Source organism: Heloderma suspectum, chromosome 4, assembly GCF_057233095.1.
Source record: "Heloderma suspectum isolate Gila_16-S chromosome 4, 16-S_ref, whole genome shotgun sequence".
Classification (NCBI taxonomy): Eukaryota; Metazoa; Chordata; class Lepidosauria; order Squamata; family Helodermatidae; genus Heloderma; species Heloderma suspectum.
The window spans coordinates 3,894,341-3,917,441 of NC_139461.1; the positions used below are offsets into that span (position 1 = coordinate 3,894,341).

At 55.9% G+C, this 23,101-nt stretch overlaps 1 protein-coding gene across 28 annotated transcripts in view; it reads right to left on the bottom strand.

Annotated features, from left to right (window-relative positions):
- Nucleotides 1-21,809, bottom strand: part of SCRIB (scribble planar cell polarity protein) — a 102,405-nt gene extending 80,596 nt beyond the window's left edge. For 12 of the 28 annotated variants that reach the window (XM_084854651.1, XM_084854645.1, XM_084854641.1 and 9 more), the window contains exons 1-9: nt 21,133-21,591; nt 7,371-7,488; nt 6,210-6,288; nt 5,559-5,648; nt 5,350-5,406; nt 5,000-5,063; nt 4,600-4,674; nt 3,980-4,124; nt 201-319 (exon numbers count right to left, since the gene is read on the bottom strand). In XM_084854651.1, the coding sequence (XP_084710777.1) occupies nt 201-319; nt 3,980-4,124; nt 4,600-4,674; nt 5,000-5,063; nt 5,350-5,406; nt 5,559-5,648; nt 6,210-6,288; nt 7,371-7,488; nt 21,133-21,579 (1,194 nt within the window). In that variant the 5' untranslated portion in view covers nt 21,580-21,591. Of the gene's footprint in view, nt 1-200; nt 320-3,979; nt 4,125-4,599; nt 4,675-4,999; nt 5,064-5,349; nt 5,407-5,558; nt 5,649-6,209; nt 6,289-7,370; nt 7,489-21,132 lie in introns of all 28 variants that reach the window. The other 16 variants (XM_084854643.1, XM_084854627.1, XM_084854636.1 and 13 more) reach the window with 3 other exon arrangements.
- Between the last annotated feature and the right edge of the window lie 1,292 nt (nt 21,810-23,101).

Consider the following 23,101-nt stretch of genomic DNA (forward strand, 5'->3'; position numbering starts at 1 on the left):
GGAAAAGGCCACAAGGGCACAGGCAGTCAGAGAGGGGCCCGAGAAGGGAGGTATGTGGCCGAGAAGCCAGGTGAGCTAGCCAGAGAGAGTGTCAAAGGCTGGCACACAGCACGAGTTGAGCCTGGAGCACGGCAGCACCCTATGCCCTCACTGATCACCACTGGGTCAAGGAAGAGCTCTGGGCCAGCCAGCACACCTACCGGCAGCAAGTTCTCGGTGAGGATGAGCTCTGACAGGTTTGTGCAGTCCCCAATTGCTTCTGGCACCTCCACAAGCCGGTTCTGATCAACCTTCAGGATGGAGAGCTGCTTCAGCTGGCCTGGGCAAGGGGCAAGAGAGCCAATGGCTACGCTGTGTGAGGTGGGAGGGGAGGGGAAAGGGCAGCTCTGCCCACAGTCAAGGTGGGCACTTGAGTTCCAGGCAACTTTAGGAAAAAAAGGGGCAGATTTAAATCATTTCAATCCCAAGCTTCCCACTGGAGAAATGTTATGAGCTTCTTAAACAACTGCGAATGCTGCTTGGTTATTCTGACCATGAACAGATGTTCATTTACAGCTAAACAGTGCGATGGTTTTACGAATTTTAGGGAGGGTTACATGGTACACTGCAGACTTTGCTTATTATATGAATCAGAAACAAAGGCTAGCAGAGAGTGGGCAGCCAAGCAGTTTATCTTCAAAAGATGAAAACCTTTGTTTACAGGGTGCAAGTATCCATAATTTAAGATATGGGCAAGACTGCGGAGCTCATGTAGTCGAAGAGCATAAAAATAGGAGCGAGCACAGTGGATCATGTCCATATAGAATGGTGTCTCCTGGAGCTGGGGCGGGGGCCTGGCTGGTAGCCTCATGTCTGTTACAGCTTGACAGCCCCTGGCTTGCACGATCAAGCCAACAACAACAACGCCATAGGGCATGACCTCTTGCGTGAGATGAACTGTGCTTGCCCCCAAAGACAGATACTTTGCCCAGGATTCTTTATTTACTCCAAAAGAAACCCAGCCTTTAACTCAACGCACTGATGGAGGCCCACTGATTTCATTTTAAGAGGTTGCAGGTGTATGTTTCATATGCTTTTAATGTTAACCAGGTTATTTTAAAAATCAGAAAACCACATATAGTTTTGGATTATTTCACGGCTGGTTTTATTTTAGTTTTCAAATTTTACTGTGATTTTTTTTTCAAACCAACCAATTTTATTCTACTTCAAGTGCCTCCACCAAATGAAGTGAGGCAGGCAACTACCAGGGAGAGGGCCTTTTTGGTAGTGGCACCTCAGTTTTGGAACGGCCTTCCCAGAGAGGCTTGTCTGGTGTCCAGAGAGATTCCCTCCAGCCTTTTCAGCTCCAGGTGAAAACTGTTCATCCAGGCCTTTTAGGATCCAGCCTTACACACGTTTAGAAAGAAAAAAGTCCTACAGCATGGTTGGCTGGGGTATGCATGGAGCTGTAGGACTTTTTTCTGTCTAAACATGCATAGGATTGCACACTTAAATACCTTACGTAGCCTGGGTCTCTCAACTTTAAAATCTGTCCATTTAATTTTGGGGTACTAATTTGCTTTGTTGTCGTATTTCATGTTGCTTTTGGTTTGGTGATTTTATGTGCTATGTTGTATTTAAACTGTGTTTATGTTTGTGGATCATAGGCTACCCAAAGAACTTTGTTATGGGGCAGCATTAAAAAGTCGTACATAAAGACTTGAAGAGGGGGAGCAAACAGGAGTTGGCCAGGGGAGTTGCAGTGGTAGAAGAGACAAAGGAGACAGAGGCTAAAAGGTAAGTGGGTTGCAGGAAGCCCAGGGGGCTGCCCTTTATCCTTCTGAGTGGCTGTGAGCTCACCAAGTGCTTCTGAGAGCTCCAACTGAATTGGGGGGTGGGTGGCCTGAGTACTCCCAGCAGCTGAGTGGGCGGGAAGCTTCAGTCTGTTTCCCGCCTCCCAGCTGAGCTGAGCAGAGCAGAGCAGAGCAGAGCAAGCTGCTCCAGGGTCTACAGAAGCAAGCAAGCTCCCAGACAGCGAGCGACCAGAGCAAGCAAACAGGGGGAGCAAACAGGAGTTGGCCAGGGGAGTTTGGCAGGGGAGGTCAAGGGGGAGGCCCCTAACATTTTTTTCATTTTTTTTTTTTAACTAACTGTTTTCATGTATTTGTCTTGTAACACACACTTCCACACCAGTGGGACTCTGCTTTTAACCTCTACTGAACAGGCACAGGCTAGTCCAGAACAATCACAAAGCTAGACACAAAAAGGGAAAAGAGGCAATGGAAGGACAAGACTCTCCAGTGGTGGTGACCTGCAAGGTGTGTGCAATGTTTGTTTTCTTGCCTGAGAACAACATGGCCTACACCTGCAACACCTACACTCTCAGAACCGCTGTCTATTCTCTTTGAGAAATCATGGAGGACGGGGGAAGTGCCAGATGACTGGAGGAGGGCTAATGTTGTCCCTATCTTCAAAAAGGGTAAAAAGGAGGAACCTGGGAACTACAGACCAGTCAGTCTGACATCAATCCCTGGGAAAATTCTGGAGCAGATCATAAAGCAATCCATCTGGAAGCACCTTAACAATGCCGTGATGACTCGAAGCCAATATGGATTTGTCAAAAACAAATCCTGCCAGATGAATCTGATCTCATTTTTTGATCAAGTCACCTCCTTTATGGACAGTGGGAATGCTGTAGACATCATATACCTCGACTTCAGCAAAGCTTTCGACAAAGTGCCCCATGATCTCCTGATGAGTAAACTAGCTCAAAGTGGGCTCGATGAAACAACGATCCAGTGGATCCACAGTTGCCTACAGAATCGGACTCAAAGAGTGCTTATCAATGGGACCTTCTCAAACTGAGGAGAGGTAACGAGTGGGGTACCGCAAGGCTCAGTCCTGGGCCCAGTGCTCGTCAACATTCGTATTAATGACTTGGAGGAGGAGGTGCAGGGAATGCTGATCAAATTTGCAGATGACACCAAATTGGGTGGGATAGCTAATACTCTGGAAGACAGAAATAAAATTCAAAGTGATCTGGATAGACTGGAGCACTGGGCAGAAAACAACAGGATGACATTGAATAGGGATAAATGCCAAGTTCTGCACCTAGGATAAAGAAACCCCATGCACAGTTACAAGATGGGGGATACGTGGTTCAACAATACTACAAGCGAGAAGGATCTTGGAAGTGTTGTCCATCACAAGCTGAAGATGAGCCAACCATGTGATGTGGCTGCAAAAAAGGCAAAAGCTATTTTGGGCTGCATTCATAGAAGCATCGCTTCCAAATCCCGGGTAGTACTAGTTCCCCTCTACTCAGCACTGGTTAGGCCTCATCTGGAGTATTGTGTCCAGTTCTGGGCACCACACTTTAAGAAGGATGCAGACAAACTGGAGAGGGTTCAGAGGAGGGCAACAAAGATGATCAGGGGACTGGAAACAAAGCCCTATGAAGAGAGACTGAAAGAACTGAGCATGTTTAGCCTTGAGAAGAGAAGACTGAGGGGAGATAGGATAGCGCTCTTCAAGTCCTTGAAAGGTGGTCCCAGAAAGGAAGGCCAGGATCTCTTCTTGATCATCCCAGAGTGCAGGACATGGAATTATGGGCTCAAGTTACAGGAAGCCAGATTCCAGCTGAACATCAGGAAGAACTTCCTGACTGTTAGAGCAATACGACAGTGGAACCAATGACCTAGGGAGGTGGCGGGCTCTCCCACACTGGAGGCGTTCAAGACGAGGCTGGACAGCCATTTGTCAGGGATGCTCTGACTTGGATTCCTGCATTGAGCACGGGGTTGGACTCGATGGCCTTGTAGGCCCCTTCCAACCCTACTATTCTATGATTCTAAGAAATAAAAATCTGTCTTGCCCTCCGCACATGCAGCTCCTCCATCCAAGATCAAAGCAACCCACCCCAGATTCCACACAGGCCCATGGATACCAGTGGGGCCTGCCTATAATTCCAGAACCTCTGCCACCCAGCCACCCCACTCACCGATACCATCAGGAATGGACTCCAGCAAGTTCTGAGAGAGCAGGAGATCTGTCAGGGCCACCAACCCACTGATCTCACCAGGCAGCTGTTCCAGCTTGTTCTCAGAGACGTCTAGGCAGACTAGGCGGCGCAAATTGCCCAGCTCCTGCAAGGAGAGAGGTTGGGGCTGAGTCCTGAACGGCTACATGGAGAACAGTCCAACAGTGCTTCCTGTCTGGGGATCCCCCCTCCTGAGGTTCACCTCCAGTCCTTCCTCTCCAAAGGAAAGTTTGGAAGTTGTTTTCATAGCCTCTGCTATGGGCTCTCCTCTGCTGTCTCCCCTTTATAAACAATTACTTTCAATAGGACTGGCGAAGCCAAAATAAATCCCTTTACTGCTTTCGTGGAGATGGCTATCCTATAGAGACACCCCCCACATCTGGTCTTACATGTTATGACAATATACATCAGTAATTCTACCTTCCTAGCATGTAACTGAATCACTGGAGCAAAGTACATAATACATTAAATTCTCTAGTTTATGGATCTTCATTTGTCTGTTTCCCTTTACATTCCGATGCACCATATATTCTGCTGAATCGGGAATGTGGCCTGGCCAGATAGCTCCACGGAGTACTCACAGGCGGCAGCAATGAAAGCCGATTCCTGTCCAGCCACAGCTCCCGTAGATTTGGCAGGGCACCCAGTGTATCTGGCTGTGAATGAGAAGGATCACGCCGTCACCCGGGGGACATCCACCACGGCACTCCTGCTCCATCCCACAAGGGCAACGCTGGAGCCCCCAAGTTAGCCACTGCCGCCACCAAGTCGCTCCCTCCAACCTAGATGGATTGCTAGGGGGCCTGGTGGGAGAAGAGATGAAGCGGCATCGGGGGGGGGGGGGCGGGATGTTGCAGCCTCCGGTAGGACAAAAGCCCGGAATAGCCCCTGGGCAGCTGTGGGCAGAGTGGCGCCAGAGAAACCAAAGGCACACCACACTTACACCAGCAGTGCCGCCCGAACACACGCACACAAACTTACCAGCACTTCCAGGTCGTTGCCCCCGAGGTCCAGCTGCTCTAATTTGACCAGGAATGAAAGTGAACTGCAAGCCAGAGAAGAAGCTCAGTCAGCGCTGCTGGAGACACAGGGCCCCCAAAGAGGTGGGCCAAGCGGTCCAGCAGCTGGCATCTCCCGCCCGGTTCCCCCTCCCAAGCCACCCACAACACTCCTAGGAGACTTAAGGCAGTGATGCCAGACAGCCAGCAGGACGCCTGGGCCCACCCACCAAATGCTGAAGTCCCTTCCAAAGGGGCCTTCCAGGTTTCCATCCACCAGGGGTCATGATGCACCCCACAGCCTGGCAAGGGGCCAGGCCTGCAAGCACTCACGCTGGGAGAGACTTCAACAGGTTTTCGCGAAGCTCCAAGGTCACCAGGTTGGCCAAACTGCAACAGAGGGGGGAAGTTTGCCTGTGCGGGTGGGTGGCTGGGAGGGAGGGCAACAGCTGACCAGGAGGAGGAAGAGACACCAGCAGCCCCAGCCTCTCCTCTCCCCCCTGCCCCACGTTTCTAGCCAGCACCCTGCTGGCACGACTCACTTGCCAACGTCGCTGGGCAGGGCCTGCAAGGAGACGTCGTTCAGGGCCAGGTGGCCCAGGCTGCGCAGCTGCGTGAAGCCCTCGGGAAGCCTGGTGGAACCAGAAAGGCATGCTCAGCCGTGGCAGCGCTGGAGCCCCGGAGCCAGCGGGAGGCCTGTCTGTCTGTCCGCCGTCTCTTTGCTGGCTGGCCACCTGCCCTGAAGACCCATGACCCTGGCAGCCCACAGCCTCGCCACTGGGAACTTCCAGGACAACTGACCGTTAGGGAGAGCCAGTCTCACCCCAACAGAGGCCAGAAGGGACAGTGACCCAAGGGACAGTGGGTGCACTCAGCCACCCCAGAAGCAAGCAAACCTTTGGTAGCAGGATCTCTCCTGGTACTAGCTGCACTCTCTGTGCTGAAAGTGTGGTTTGCACCATGCACGTGCTACAAATCCACGAGGGAAGGAGGCTCCCACAGGACGGCAGAAAGTGTCCCTCCGCCAGCCAGCCAGATCACCTGGCAGAAGACATCACCGGCCCACTTCCCCACTCTCTGCCTGTCTTTGGTCCCAGTCTCGGCCTTTCAAGGAGGACTTTCTGAGCAGCAGGTGTGGGCTTCCCCCTGATGGGCAGCAGCGTCCCATCCTTGTCTTCCCAGTTCTCCAGTACCTGGACAAGGGGTTCCCACTGAAGTCCGCGATCTCCAGGGACTTGCAGAATTTGATGCTCTCGGGGATCTCTGGAATGTCTGGAGCAGAGCAAGCAAAGGGGGGGCACAGTGAGGCTTCACCGGCAGAGGTGCCAGTCCCCAAGAGAGTGAGGCCACTTCAAAACCCAGCCATGCCGCCTACCCACCCCCTAGGGCCAGGCTTGTGAAGAGCCACCTGCTTGATCCCTCCTCCCTCACAGGGCCTTCCGGTTTCTGGCTGCCAAGTGGCGTCACAACTGAGGGTCACTGAGGGAGACCTGGGTTCAAACCCCACCTCCAAGGGGTGCTGTGAGGATGAGGATGGGCCAAGGCCAACGTAGCCCCGCCTGCCTACCCCCAGACCTGAGGTCCTTCTTCCTTGGAGGGAGAGCAGGATATCAAGGCAAGGAAAAGCACCAGCTTTCAACTCTGTGCCTGAGGCGACCTCCTCAAGGGAGAGCCATCGCTGCCGCCAGACACAGCAGATCACCCTGAGCTGGGAGGCCAATGAAGCCAGACCTGGTCTGAGGCAGCTTCCTCTGTGGAGGAGGCTAGACCCACCCTGCATCCAGCAGAACCAGCTGCCTAAGGAGGGGCTGGGCTCTCCATCACTGGAGGTCTTCAAGCAGAGACTGGCCGGCCACCTGGCTGGGGTGCTTTCAACTGGATTCCTGCACTGACCAAGGGGTTGGATCCAGTGGCCTCAATGGCCCCTTCCAACTCTATGGCTCTATGTGTCTTCCAAGGAGCAGTCACAGGCACCGGCTGCAGAGCGAGTCTCGCTTTGTGGGCCCAGCAGCCCAATCATTGTGGCAGGGTTCAATTCCGCCGCCCGGTGCCTGTGCTCCTGTCGTGGAGAAGGCTATCCACGGCTGCTGGTCTTCATGACTGCTAAACATTGCCCCTAGTATCGGAGGCACTCTGCCTCTCGGAACGAGCGGCTGGGGAGCACAAGCGGGAGGGTGCTGTTGTCCCCATGTCCTCCTAAAGGGCTTCCCACTGGGGCCTCTGTGAGAGCAGCGAGCTGGACTAGGCCTTTGGTTTGGTCCAGCTCCAGGGCTTCCCTTGTGTTCTCAGCTCCCCGCACAGAAGATGGGACTGCTGCTGCAGGGCGTCACCCGCCCCCCCCATCAGGCACCTACCATTGCGGGAGATGTCCAGCTCCACCAGCTGCATGAAGTTGGCCACTTCAGGAGGGAGGCGCTGGATCTCATTGTCGCTCAGGCCCAGCTTGCGCAGGTTCAGGAGTCGGAAGAAAGGCTGTGGGGGGGGGGGCAGCCACTCATTAGCCTTGCTGCACCAGCAGGGAAGCTCCTGCCCTGCCCCTACCCAGCCCCCCCCCCCCCCCCGGTCAGGCAGGAAACCTCCCCTCCAGACCAGATCCAGAACCAACAGCAAGGGGAGGAGTGTGGCCATGGGAACACATGTTTGGCCCTCTCTGAACAGCAGCAAGGGCCTGACCGTGCGTGAGGGTGGGGCATGGAGGCCCCTCCAGCCACACCAAGGAGCACCCCTACGCAAGCCAGCAGAGGCCAAATGGTATCTCCATGCCAGCCTGAAAGGATCTGGAGAAGGCAGCCATGAGGGAGACAGCCTTGCACCGAAGGGGAGAGGGGCTCAGCATCCCCCTCCCGACCCTAAGCAAGGACATGCTACCACAACACGAGCTGCCAGGAGCGCCCCGCCCACTCCTGGGGAAGTCAGGGGTCACGGAGCCAGGCTTTCCAGGGGAGCCCCCTCCCCAACCCATGACTGCCTGCCTTTTGCGGACATCACGCTGTCTCACCATGGGGACGACGTTACCCCCAGCTCCATCCCAGCAACAACAGCTCCTAGCTTTTTATGCTTCACTTGCTAAACAACAAATAGTCTTTTGGCACCTTAAAGAGGAACACCTTTATTCTGGCAGAAGCTTTCATGGATTCTGCAAGGTCTGAGGAAGTGGACAGTCTCCACGAAAGCTTATCCCAGAAGAAATGTGTTCGAGACTCTTCATGGCTTTCGCTGCGCAAACTAACAGGGTGACCTCTCCGCCATCCTCCCTTCTTCACAGCGCACTCACGCCCCATCGTGCAACTGGGGGGACCACACAGAAGCAACAAGACCAACCCAAACAGGCAGAAGCGACGGAAGCAGCAGCAGCGAGTGCCAATGAAGTCCACAAGGCCTCTCTGCACAAGAGCCACCTTTGCCTGGTGCCACCAGGCCCAGCAGACCTCCCTGGGAAGCACACGACCACACTCTGGGGTCTGCCCCACTCAGCCACTGTCGGTGGCCCTCACGGAACCTGAGCGCCAGGCCACGCCAGAGCTCTGACAGTTACAGCCAGACGCACGAGGGGTGCCACATGCTCTGTGTGGCAAAGCCCAGGCAATGCCCTCGCGGCCAGCTCCCGAATCACGGTGAGCTGGGGGCTAGAGGATGCCGGACTAGGACCGGGGGCCCTCACCTCACAGGACTGCTGTGAGGGTGCGGAGGAGGGCTCCTTGAAAAACAGAGGGATCAAAGCACAATCAAAGAATTCTTTAAAAATTCTGAATCCGTTCATCCAGACATCTTACTGTGGCCAAGTTGTTTCCATCTAGGGAAAGGCACCACTGGTAAACAGCCCTCTTGGCCACTGAAGCCGCAGAGCCCCCAGGAACAGTGCCAGATGCAAGAGTGGGCCTGAGCTACAAAGCCGAGTATGACGCGGGAGCGCACACGCCAACAGGCATCCCCAAGAAACAGCACTTCTGCCTTGGCAGGATCGGGGTCAAGACTGTTTGCCTTCATCCAGCCCATTTCAAATGACTGTTAGACTTCTGTATTTATTTATTTATTAGCTTCATTTGCATACTATTCAGTTGTCTCTGGGCAGTTCACAAAATAAGATTAAAACCATAAAATACACAAATACAATTCAACATAAATGTAAAACCTAAAACAAATTAAAAGAGCTACAGAGTAAAACCAACAGAAGGGGACAACAATGATGCAAGGATCTCAAAACACATGTTTAAAACTGAAAGATAAAAAGCCTGGGAGAATAAAAAGGTCTTCACCTGGTGCCAAACAAATCACAACGTAGGTGCCAGGCAGGCCAATCCGGGGAGGGAGTTCTGCAACCAGGGCACCACCACCGAAAAGGCCCTTTCTCTAGCAGCCACCAGCCTCCCCTCATTTGGCGAGGGCACCGAGAGAAGAGCCTCAGAGGGGTCCTTAGGGTCCAGGCAGGTATATATGGGAGAAGGCAGTCCTCCAGGCAAGCTGCCTCAAAGCTCTACAGGCCCATTCCAGCACTCAGATGTCCACTGCCTGCCCAGGGTTTGAGACAAACTTGGGTGTCATCATTCGGAGGGCCCTGCACGCCAAGCCCCTGGGGCTCCTGCAGGAGCAAGGTGGGCCAACGGCCTTGCCCGTGGAGCAGCAGCAGTTGCTCAGCATCATCTCCCATGAACGACCCTCCAGGAAAGGCTGCAATTTCTGAACACCCATATGTGCACACACCCTGCGCTACCCCGGGAAGGTGATCTGGAAAAACTTCACGAGCAATGGCATCAAAGGCTACCGGAGAGATTCAGGAGATTTCTGAAATCTCCCTTACGTAAGAAGTAGGATGGGAGCGGAGACAAAGTAGCCCCGACTGCAGAAGGAACGTATTGCCTCCACAGAAGGGTTCACAGAGTCACACCATCAAATGGACGAGGGGATGCCAGGTTAGGAGAGGGACACTGGGCAAGGAAGCACTCTGCATTGGATCCAAGTGACCAGGGAAGGAGGACGGGCCATGGAGCTCAAGGACACCAGCAGAGGTCCCAACACAGAATCCAGCCATGTGATGGCCAACTTCCACCCCCAAATCCAGCACTAGGGGCCCCTGTGAGGCACATCATGCAGAGTTCCACTCCGCAAGGAGACTTGGGGCGACGGCCCCTCACAGCCCTGTCCTCTCACCCTCACCTGTACCGGGATGGATGCAGCAGTGGCAGGAAGGGTCACTCTGCAAGAATGTTAGCTGCCCCAAAGCCAGGCTCCTTCACACCAAACGGTCCGGCTTGGCCCCCGGAGCCATGCCAGAAGCCTCCCTGGAGCAGATGGTAGGAAGGTTCCTTGCGGGAAGCGGGCAGGATGGGCACAGGCACCACGCCGCCAGGAAGCGGAGCCCCAGTCAGCTACTGCTTCTTCTGATGGTGGGGGGAGACAGGGAGGGCGAAATGATCCAGCAGGATTAATGGGTGTAAGCCATGCTGGATAAACTAAGCGAGCCAAGAATCACCGGAGGCAGAGCCTTGCAGCGTGTTCACAATCAGGCACAAAAGCTACACTCACAGCCCAGACCCATGGCTAGAAGGGGAGGCAGCTCATGCGGCTGCCCTGGGAGGGACCACAGGGCTCCTGTTCCCGCCACGGACCCCACAGTCTTCTACGGCTGGGTCTGGCCCATCCCCAACCTTCTGCCTGGGCCCCTTTCCATTGCCCTAGTTTCTCAGAGCCCACTCCGTGGTCCATGAGCTGGAAGAGGGCCCCCGAAGATGCCTCCCGGCCAGAGGCCTCTGCATACACGCAGTTGCCCAGGGCCAGCCACAGAAGCCGCAGCTCAAATCCACATGGTGCTTGGGGATGGACGGCAGCACAGAAAGCAGCAGGAAGATGCCCATGGCACAGAGGAACGAGCACCACACTGGCCCCTTCAAGGGCAGCTGCAGCACAGTCGAGGGCAGCGTGAAGAAGGCGAGCTGGAGGCGGAGAGGCGCCCAGGCTAAACAAACGAAGGGCTGTGGGCAAACTCGGCCAAGCGGGGGGGAGGTGCGAGCTCTGCATGCGGAAGGCCCCTGGCAGCAGCATCTCCAGGTAAATAATTCATTGAAAGACTGACAGACCACCCTTCGAGGATTCCAGGGTGGTTGGCAGAACTTAAAGGCTCTCAAGGAGAACCACTGCATTTGAGAGTTGGAAATGTCCTCTGGAGATCATCTAATACAACCCCTGCTCAATGCAGACCCTCGTCCATAAGGACAGCCCTGATGCTGGATCAGACCCAGGGTCCGTCTAGCCCAGCATTCTGCTCACACAGTGGCCAACCAGCTTCCCACAGGAAGCCCGCAAGCAGGACACGAGTGTAGCAGCACCCTCCCGCCCATGTTCCCCAGCAACGGGTGTACACAGGCCCACAGCCTCTACTGGAGGATGCATACTGCCACCAGGACTAGTAGCCCTGGATAGACTAACTCCCTTTTCAAATGGCCATCACTGCGTCTTGCGGTAGCTGCGTTGGATTTGGTTTCGGAAGAGCAGCAGTCAGGCAGGTGTGATTCTACTCAGTCATATGCAGTATTTAATGGCATAAGTATACCAATTTGCTAGAGCAGTTGGCAATTCTTCTGATTTTAAAGTTGGTTCCCAGAGATCTGGGTTCTAGTCCCCACTCGGCCATGGAAGCTCACTGGGTGACTTTGGGCCAGTCACAGACTCTCAGCCCAACCTACCTCACAGGGTTGTTGTTGTGAGGATAAAAGGGAGAGGAGGAGGATCATGCAAGCCACCTTGGGTTCCTTGCAAGAGGAAAAAAGGCGGGATATAAATGCAATAAATAAATAAAATAAATAAGTAGCTGCTTCGCACAGCAGCTGGACGGTTTTTGTACCTTCGAGCTGGTAAGGATGCTCTTCCTGTGCTGTGAGAAACTTTCTTTGCTGCCAAGAGAGAAAGCCCTTGTAAAAGGGGGGCCGCGTGTGTGTTGTGTCAGTTTCTAACACAGTGAGACTTGCCCTACAAACCCTGAGCTCGCCTGAGAGGGGGAAGGCATGCCGCCTGCTCAGGTAACCAGCCCTGGGACCCTGCCCATCACTCCTTTGGGAACCGGAGTGACTGCAGCTGAGAGCTGGATGGCCGTATGCAGCTTTATTTTGTTTGGGTTTTTAATATCTGCATCCATTTTCCATCAATAAACTATCATTCTTTCACACAAGTAGACTTGAGTCATATTGTAACCTTCAAATCTGTTTAGTGTGGGGTCCTGGCTGGACCAGGCCCCAGATTTAAGACAGCAATGAATTCCATAGTTTAACGCTGCGTGTGGATCTCCCCACGATCAGCTTCATGGGAGGACCCCACTGGATTCTATGAGAGGAGAAAAATTTTCCACACCATGCATAATTGTGTGCACTTCCATCACGTCTCCTCTCACTCGCCTTTTCTCCAAGCTGAACAATCCCAGCTGCTGCAACCTTCCCTCACAGGGGAGTTGCTCCAGCCCCTTGATCATTCTGCTTGCCCTTTTCTACACTTTTCCCAACTCTACAATATCCTTTTTTAGGTGTGGTGGCCAGAACTGGACATAGCATTCCTCTAAGTGTGGTCCATCCTCGGCTTAAGCACCTACGGCAAAGGAGAGCCCACCAGCTCCTGTGGCAGCAGGTGACACAGAAGATCCCTGCCAGTCAGAGTCGACAGCCCTGGCGAGATGGTCAAGCAGTCTTTTGACTCCGAGCAGAAGCAGACAGACTTGTCTTTTCAGGGTGGGACAGCCTTGTGTACAACATTGGAGCACCCAGAGCAGGCTCAGAAACCTGTGGCTCTGCAGTCCCCATTGGACAACAACTCCCACCATTGGCTATGCTGGCTGAGGCTGATGGGAGCTGGAGTCTGACCTCTGGAGCAGCACAGGTACCCCAGCCCTGGTAGAGAGGGCTGCAGCCTGACAGCCAGCAGGAGGGACCCAGGGCCACTCACAGACACTGTCTGCACTGCTTCTGGGTGACTCCCAGAAAAGCAGCGGCAGCCTCAGCCTTGACGGCCAGCTACAGGTGCCCACTTTCTGCCGGGGAGAGGAGGCCCTAGGGCACCGTTAGGCAACCCGGGGCCCTCCAGATGTGTTGGACTACAATTCCCATAACCCCTGGCCACTGGTCGTGCTGGCTAGGACGGATGGGGGCTGAGGTCCAACACATCTGGAGGGAACCAGGTGGCCAAGCCCTGCCCTAGGGGTCTGGTCAGCAGCTCTTTCCCTCCCTCAAACAAGGGCTCTCGCAGCCCTTTAGTGGTAGCGCCCCATGGCCAATGAACACGTCACGTCAGGCAGGCTCACTCTGGAGGCTACATGTAGGGAAGCATTCTTCCCAAAGACCCCACCCACCCCCTGCCAAGGCCAGGCTCCAGACGAGCGTCTGGGAGCACCTCAGCCACTGCCATGGCACAGAAGGCTTCCAGAAATGATGGAAAGTCTTCACTTTGCCATACAAACACCTAAACCGCTTGAGCCTTCTTCAGAGTGCCTTCTTCCCTCCGCTCCATCAGGATTTGACCACAGGTGTCCTCTAGCACTGCGTAATTAGCCCATGAAAAGGCCATGTTCATGGGGTGGGGGGGATGATTTGACTGTGATTGTTTTAAGTTGTTAGCCAGTGATCTGTGGAATGGGAATCTCTTGTGTTACCTTCCCCTGTACTGGTCCCTTTAACAGGGATGCGACTGAGAACAAACTCTGATTTAGCTGTTGAAACCGCCCAAATAGGGCCTGCTGGGAGAGGAGAGGGCACGGAATCGGTCGTGCCCACCGGTTTCCACCTCCAAGCGGAGGTGGGCAGGTGTGGGGCTACTGCCTTGGCTGCATCAAGGACAGCACAAGCCAAGTTTCCACATCATTGAGGATGACTGACCCCCAAGCAGACAATGACCTGCTCCAAAAGACTCTCTCCTGAGTGGGTGAATGAACCACAGTTTGATTTCTATGCCACAATTGTCTACCAAGGCTGCATTCAATTTAAAATCGCCACAGAATTAAAACTCAACAAAAGATTTAAATCTAAAACAAAGCACACAGCCAGATTTCAGGACTGACAGAGTCAGCCACAAAAGCCAGAGAGATCTTCCTTAAGAGGAGCCCCACAGGGAAGGAACCCAAAACAGAAGCCCGCCACCCACCCACTGGTTCTGGCAAACTGCCACACAACCTCGCCAGACAACCTCAAGGGAACCCAGAAGGCGCAGCTCCTTCACCCATCCAGGTCCCAGACCATTCAGAGCTTTGAAAGGTCAAACACAGCACTTTGACATTATCCTTACAGATCAGCGTAATGCCGTCCCTTAAGCCAATGCCTGTCAAGAGCCAGGCTGCTACATCCTGGACAATCTGCAGTCTCCAAACAGTCTTCAAAGGCAGCGCCACACACAGCGCATTGAAACAGTCCAACCCAGAGATGATCAAGGTGCGTGTCATTGCCGACAGGCTCTTCCTTCTTCCTGGCCCAGGCAAAGGCACAGCTGAGACTGCTGCACAAAGAGGAGGGTGCTCCAGGCTACAAAAGTCAAACCACTAAAGAGCCAGTCCAAAAGCAACCCAAGCTATACTGCGGGGCGGGGCAGTCTGAGCTTTTCCAGAGCAGGTCTAACACTGCCTCCTAGTTCAACTGCCCCATACATCATCTTCATCTAAGTGTTACCAGGGTTCAGCACCAATCTGTTGGGCCTCACCTAACCATTACTGGTTGATGGAGAAGACCTTCAAGGACCTAATAGCTGTGTCCCATTCCCAGGGTGTCAGCTGCTCTGCGGTCACAGAGAATGGGGGTCTCAGGGAAGGAGGACGACATTCTGAGGAAGAGGGAAATGAACCGAATGAATGAATGAATTAACCTCTCAAATGAATGAAATGAACAATAGAGCTTCGGCTATTGGGTGGTATAGAAATGAAATAAATAACAGAGGAAAGAAATGGTGGTTCAACTATTCAATGAGGATGGCGAAATGATAACAGATGACAAGGAAAAGGCAGAGGTGCTCAATTCCTACTTTGGCTCAGTCTTCTCCCAAAAGAGGGTCTATGACCCCCCTGGCAAAGGTGAAGTACAGGCTGAAGGGGCAGCATCAGAGCTTGAGATTAATAGGCATATGGTCAAGGAACACCTAATTACTTTGAATGAGTTCTAATCTCCAGGGCCAGATGAGCTGCATCCGAGAGTCATAAAGGAACTGGCAGAAGAACTCTCAGAACCGCTGTCTATTCTCTTTGAGAAATCGTGGAGGACGGGGGAAGTGCCAGATGACTGGAGGAGGGCTAATGTTGTCCCTATCTTCAAAAAGGGCAAAAAGGAGGAACCTGGGAACAATCAGTCGGACATCAATCCCTGGAAAAATTCTGGAGCAGATTACAAAGCAATCCATCTGTAAGCACCTTGAAAACAATGCAGTGATGACTCAAAGCCAACATGGATTTGTCAAGAACAAATCCTGCCAGATGAATCTGATCTCATTTTTGGACCAGGTCACCTCCCTTGTGGACTGTGGGAATGCTGTGGACATCACATACCTCGACTTCAGCAAAGCTTTCGACAAAGTGCCCCATGATCTCCTGATGAGCAAACTAGCTCAAAGTGAGCTAGATGAAAGAACTCTCAGGTGGATCCACAGTTGGCTACAGAATCGGACTCAAAGAGTGCTTATCAATGGGATCTTCTCAAACTGGGGAGAGGTAACGAGTAGGGTATCGCAGGGCTCAGTCCTGGGCCCAGTGTTCTTCAACATTTGTATTGATGACTTGGAGGAGGAGGTGCAGGGAATGCTGATCAAATTTGCAGATGACACAAAACTGGGTGGGTTAGCTAATACCCTTGAAGACAGAAACAAAATTCAAAGTGATCTGGATAGGCTGGAGTGCTGGGCAGAAAACAACAGAATGACATTTCATAGGGATAAATGCCAAGTTCTACACCTAGGAAAAAGAAACCAAATGCACAGTTACAAGATGGGGGATATTTGACTCAACAATACTACAAGTGAGAAGGATCTTGGAATTGTTGTAGGTCACAAGCTGAAGATGAGCCAACAATGGGATGTGGCTGCAAAAAAAGACAAATGCTATTTTAGGCTGCATTAATAGAAGTATTGCTTCCAAATCCCGTGCAGTACTAGTTCCCCTCTACTCAGCACTGGTTAGGCCTCATCTGGAGTACTGTGTCCAGTTCTGGGCACCACACTTGAAGAAGGATGCAGACAAACTGGAGAGGGTTCAGAGGAGGGCAACAAAGATGATCAGGGGACTGGAATCAAAGCCCTATGAGGAGAGACTGAAAGAACTGGGCATGTTTAGCCTTGAGAAGAGAAGACTGAAGGGAGATAGAATAGCACTCTTCAAGTACTGGAAATATTGTCACAGAGAGGAGGGCCAGGATCTCTTCTCCATTATCCCACAGTGCAGGACACAGAATAATGGGCACAAGTTACAGGAAGCCAGATTCCGGCTGAACATTGGGAAAAACGTCCTGACTGTTAGAGCAATACGGCAATGGAACCAATTCTCTAGGGAGGTGGCGGGCTCTCCCACACCGTAGACTTTAAAGGTGAAGCCGGACAGCCATCTGTCAGGGATGCTGTGACTTGGATTCCGGCCTTGAACAGGGGGTTGGACTCGACGGTCTTGTAGGCCCCTTCCAACCCTGCTATTCTATGACTTTTTTCTGTCTAGACTTGCACAGGATTACATCTTTACAGATTTCATTTGGATGAGACAAAAGTGACAAAGGACAGGGAGAAGAGGTGATAGGGCGGTGAACCTTCACCTCCAGTCCCCTCAGGACTTAGCTGAAGCTGCGGCATGGTTTCAAATCTTTATCTGCCACAACAAGAGCTACTGACAGTGCACCTCTGAAAATGAAGCTAGCTATTCTTGGGACTCTACACCTGGCATTACACTGTTTTACTTCCTCTCTGGCCACATCAAATTCTAATCCAACAGGAACCAGAAGGACCAAATGCACCCGAACATTTCCAAGTGCGACATCTGACTGTACCTCCAGAGGAGCACCTTAGAACGTCCCCAAGAGGAGTTCTGCCTGTCGCGCCCACGCAAGACCACTTCCTGGGTGCCAGCAGAACACAGGCCTAGGAGACCTCTCTCACACAAGCCCACACTCCATGAAGTCAGCTTAGGCAGCGTGCAGTTCTGACATGCTGCCATGCCCCAGCCACCCTCTAGTCCAGCTACACCTCTCTCTCTCAGCATGCCCCAGGTCGGCCCCCAACCCCCGCCCCCGGCCATATCCATATCCAGTCACCCAGCCATATCCAAGGGTGGGAAATGAAAAGGAAGAAAGGCCAGGGGATAAAAAGATCAGAGCGAGGCAGCAACAGCAGACAAAGCCGCAGGGCAGAAAGAGACCCTGCATTGTTGGCCAGGATTAGCTGTGAGTGCCCAACACACTGGCCACTCCGCCCACTTCTCCGACTGGCCAAGAAGGCAGCTGCTGGAGCGGGCGGGCGCATCATGAGCCCTTGGCCCTAGCCTCCCCACCCACTCCCAAGGGGAAAGGAACAGACTCCTGTAAGCGAACCCTAGCTAGCCACAATCTGCCCTCTCCCAGCCACAGCTGCTCATTCCTGGGGAGGTGGGGCATTTGGGCATCACATGGGGGACTCTCGGGTTGCCCCATTTCACACCCCAGTAATCAGCTCGGCACTTTGCTCACCAGATGAGAAGTGCCTTTGTCTGCCTACCAGAGACTGCTGGACCCTCCCCTTCCCCATGCAAGCACTGGACAGAGGGAGGGAGGGAGGGAGAAGGACCAGGAGGCAGCGCTCAGGGTACATCCAGCTCCTGGGGAAGGAGGCTCTACATGGTGTGTCTTGCCTCAGGGCACATCCCTTCAGCAATTAACAGGAAGCAGGCAGTGCTGGAGGAACAGAATAAGGTCTCTGTGCCTCTATAGATCAACTTGGCCGGGCTGGGCCAGGCCAGATGTTCTCTTCTGTGGGGCCCTGCACACGGTGGGGTCTGGAGCAAAGCAAGTTGTTGCTGCTGCCCAGCCAGAGGCAGAAGAAGAGGCAGCTCAGCAGAAAGCATCACAGCGCTGGGCACAGCAGCGCGGGGCACAGCAGGCTGCCAGGGGTGCAAGTCTTCCCAGCCAGGCTGCCCCACTCTGTCAGGGCAGCCAAAACCTGCCCAACAGGCCCGGCAGCCACGCCTGCCCTGCTCAGGAGACCAAGACAGCTGCACAATTCCAGACACAGCAGCTCCAATGCAGCAATCAGGACTCAGGTTTGGCAAGGATGTAGCTCCCCAAGCACCAATGAGGAACCGTAAAGTTCCCGGTGCTGGCCAGGAGCATGCTGGGAATGGATCCTGCAGGATGTGGCTACATCCTCCTACCTTAGCTGGGCTCTGGATGCAAAATGGCAAACATAGGGGGCTGTTGCTGTTGTCTAAATCTGAAGTCTGGTCAACAAGCCTGACCTTGGAGGCGGAAGAGAAGGAGGAGAACAACAGGATGTCTATCTGCGTGCTCAGAACAGCTCCTGTGCCCTCCTATGGATCCTGAGTGGGAAGCCAGCCCAGCACGACACTCTTGCCCTCAGAAACATCCCAGGCGGAAATCAACGGGCTCTTCCTCTCTGGCGCGCACACTGGTGCCTTCTCCCCCCTCCCCACAAGAGACAGCAGCCTAAAAGACACTGGCCAAGGCCTGAACCTGCAAGACAAACAGCTGAGGAGGCCAACAAAACCAGAGTCCCTTTAAACCACACCAGAGGCGAGATGGGATGTCCGACCCTGACCACAGGAGACAGCAGGCCTGCCACCCTGTCTGGCCACAGAACCTGCTGCAGGCCACCACCTGCCCACACAATGAGTTACTAGTGCAGAAATCAGAGCCACAACTCTAGCGGCATGACAGGCAGAGCACCCTCCTCCTCTCATACGCACGAGCAACTGGCAAGCCAGGAAAACAGCAGCACTGACAGACACGAAAGGCCAGTCAACTGGCTGGCCAGCCCCTTCTGATACTTGGCTGCAGCAGCAGCCGCCTCCTGAAAAGCAGGCTAGCCGGATTTCCTGCTATTTAACCCCATGTTCTCAGGCCCTGAGAAATGCGTTTCAAATGCTCCAGAAAACACTCTGGCAGCCATTCCACAACACAACTCGCACAGCGCTCATGGCCCAGCCCGGCCCTGCCCAGACCATGGTGGGGTGGAGCATGGCAGCTGTGAAGCAGTTGCACAAGAGGCTGGTGCCTGCCTGCCTGCATCCCTCCCGCCCCAGGAATTTGGGGAAGCCCTGGAATTTGCCTGTGACCTCTGGGGAAACCCGCACTCCACTCACACTAGACGGGGGTCTTGCTTTGCCTCAAGCGCAGCTCCCTGCCCCCGAGGCCACAGCTCTTGACTAACGCTGGGTCCAGCAGACTCGTCTCGACACCATCCACCCTCCTCCACAGACGGGCCCAGCCAGAGCAGGCTCCCTTTGAGCCTCCTGCAGACTGCAAACTAGTTCCCTGGATGCCAGAGAGCATCCACTTTGCCCACACCCACAAACCAGGCACAGGGTGTCTTCCTCTAGAGTCCAGCCTTCTGAGGCTTCCTCAGCCAGATACTGCATCTTCTGGCCTCAGAAAAGAGTTAGGGAGCAATGGCCAACTTTGACAGAAACAACTTCTTGTATTTCTGCCAGGTTGCTGCCATTGTGTGTGCATGCGGGGGGGGGGGCATCGAAACACTTTGCCCCCATGTGCCAGGGTCCGCCCTGGGCTCTCTACTGCCTTTTGGGTTGGATCTGCTAGGCAGGCAACCTGGTGCCCTCCAGGTGTTTTGGACTACAACCTGCATGGCCCCTGACCATGTTGGCTGGGGCTGATGAAAGTTGTAGTCCAAAACATCTGGAAAGCACCAGCTGCCTATGGCTGTTCTAGAAATCGGTCTCTCATGGGTTGCACCCTCTCCACTTTGGAGGCTCTCTCCTGCGGATGCCACAAGGTCTCGGAGGCCAGCCAGGAGCTCCGCTAGTGTCCCCCCATTGCTCTGGCTGCCTTTCCCTGGAGGCCTCCCAAAGCCCAGTCCCCTCCATCTTCCAGAGACATTGGAGAACTGTCTCCAGGGGCCAACATTAGGCTAACAGGGAACAGTTTCAGTCAGTAGTGCCAGGTGTTTCCCTGAAAGCATTTTATTCTGTAACTTGATTTTTTTATCCGGCGGCTGCCCACCTTGACCCCTAAAGGCAGCGCGGGCTAACAGCCGAAACGCATCAAGGCTGGCTGGGCAGCACCTACCGCGGCCCTCCACAGGCTGCACGAAGAGGCTGCTTCGAACTGGCTGAAAGTGCCTCGGCCACGGCAGCGGCCCCGCAGACAAGACGGGCGCCGCCGGCCAAGAGGCTAGGGTGCAGCCTCACACCCTGCGGCCGCCTGCCCGGCCTCCCCAGGGCCTCGGGGGGGGCCTGGGGCGCGCGCGGAAGCATCCTTGCCCCGAGCGTCCACCAGGCTCGGGCGCCGCGGGGCGGGGCTGGGACGAGGCCACCTGCCGCTGGCCTTCTGCAGGAGCCGGGCCAAACGCCCTCCACGCGCCCAGAGCCGGCAGGCCGGGGGCCGCCCTCCGCCCGCCCGAAGGAGCCCGGCAGCGGGCAAGCTCTGGAGCAGGCTGCTGCTGGCCTCGGCCGCGGCGGCGTCTCCGCGCCCCAGCCCAAAGCCCGTTCAAGCGGGCAGGCCGCGCCCGGAGCCCCCGAGGGCGGCGGCTCCGCGCCCCGCGCCCGCTGCCCCGGGGACACGCAGCGGCACGGCAGGGGAGCCTGGCCGGCCGCCTGCTCCGGCCACCCGGAGCGGCCCCTCGCCCGGCAGGCGGCCCTTCCACCAACCGCCGAAGCAGCAGGGCCGGAGCCGGGGCGCCTGGCGGAGGCCAGCGCTGAACCGGGCCGGCGCCATCGCCGAGGCCGCCCGCGGGCGGGCACGCACGCAACGCCCGGTGCACGCCCGCCTGCCCGCCTGCCGGCGAGCGCCCGGGCGCGGGCCGAGGGGGCGGCGCCGCGGGGGCGGCCCGGCGGCCCTCCCGCGCGTTTGGCGGCGGGGGGGGCGCCGCCGGCTGGAGCGGCCGCGCGCGCGCCGAGGAAGGCGGCGCCCGAGCCTCTTGGGCGGCGGCGTGAGCCCCCGCCGCCGCCCCACCGACCTTGGGCAGCTCGCGGAGCTGGTTGGCGTCGAGCAGGAGCTCCTCGAGGGAGCGGCTGTAGCGGTAGACGTCGTCGGGCACGGCCTGCAGCGAGCAGTGGCGCCGGTCCAGCGCCTCCACCTGCCGGTTGCAGCGCCACAGAGGCGGCATGCAGCGCAGCATCCTCGCCGCGGGCCGGGCCGGGCGCTGCGCGGAGCCCCTCTGCGCGGAGCGGGGCGCCGGCTCAGCGACGCACCAGGGGCGGCGTGTGCCCGCCCGCCCGCCGGCCGGCCGGCCTCTGCCTGCGCGGGCTCCCTGCGTCCCGCCGCGCGCGCTTCCGACGCTGGAGCGGGCCCCGCCGCCGGCACCTCCGCGCAAGGCGCGCTGGGAAAGGGCGGCCCGCCGCCGCCCGCGCCGCCGCCGCCTACAAGTCCCGGCGGCCCGAGAGCGGGGGCACATCCGGGGCATGGCCGCCTGCAGCGCCTGCGCGGGCTCTCGCGCCGCTCGAGCGCGGCGTGCCCGGCCAGGGACGGCCGTGCTCGTCGCGGCCGGGAAGCGCCGCCGCCCCCCGCCGGGGCGGCCTCCCCTCCCGCCGTGGCTGCCGCGGGAGCCTCGGGTGACCAGCCGGGCGGCCGCGTCGAGCCCGGGCGCAGCGGGCCGCCGGCTTGCGGGCTGGGCGCTTCGCGCTCGCGGCGGCTGGCTCCGGCCCCCCGCCTCACCCCAGAGCCCCCGCTGGAGGGGAGCGCGGCGGGCCCCTCGCGGCGCCTTCTCCCGGGTGCCCCGAGAAGCCCGCAGCGCGAAGACGGCAGCAGGCCGCCGTTGCTCGTCCTCCCAAACCTGCCCCCGGACGGGCGGCGCCGTTCAGTTGCCGCGGCCCAGGGCCGCTCCGCGTCCCGACGGGGCGGGGCCGGGGCTCAGCGGCAGAGCCCGCGCCTCGCCCGGCCGGCCCGGACGCCACCTCCAGGTGGGGTAAGGAAGTCCCGGCTGAAGCCCCGGAGAGGAGATGCTGCCGGGCAGCGTGGCGTCGCTCGGCAACCGGGCCGCCTTTCTGCCCACTCCTAGTTCCCTCTCATTTGTTAGCAAGTTACATAGCACCAACCCAGTACACAGCCTAAGAAGTCCCAGTACTTGCTTTTATTTATTTATTAAATTTATTAATCGCCCATCTGGCTGATCACCCAGCCACTCTGGGCAATGTACAACATATAATAAAACAGTTTAAAACAAAATTATACAATAAAAACATTTTCTAAAATACCCTAACCCACCCCAAATGCCTGCCTGAACAACCACGTTTTTAATGCACGGCAGAAGCTCATTAAAGAGGGGGCATGGCGGAGTTCCCTAGGGAGGAAATTCCACAGAAAAGGCCCTCTCCCTCGTCCCCACCAGTCTAGCTGTCTTGGCTGATGGGACAGAGAAGGCCACCCGAGGCTGATCTTGTTAAGCGGCCTGTCTGGTGTTGCTGGAGGCGCTCCTTAAGATAGGCTGGGCCGGAATCATACAGGGTTTTACAGGTCAAAACCAACACCTTGAATTTGGCCCGGAAAACAACTGGTAACCAGTGCAACTCCTTCAGCACTGGAGTGATGTGATCTAGCCGCCGCGTTCTGTACCAGCTGCAGCTTCCAAACTGTCTTCAAGGGTAACCCCACATAGAGCACATTACAGTAGTCTAAACAAGAGGAGACCAGGGCATGTACTACCGATGGGAGCAGATGGTCGGGAAAGAAGGGGCGCAGCTGCCACATCAGATGGAGTTGATACAGAGCTGTCCGGCTCAGCTGACACCTGAGCCTCCATGGACAGCTGGGAGTCCAAAATGACCCCCAGGCTGCGGACCTGGTCTTTCAAGGGTAGCCGCACCCCATTCAACACCAGGTCAACATCCCCCAACCTCCTCTTGTCTCCCACCAAAAGTACCTCGGTCTTGTCAGGGTTCAGCTTCAGCCTATTCCTCCCCATCCAGCCACTCACCGTCTCCAGACAT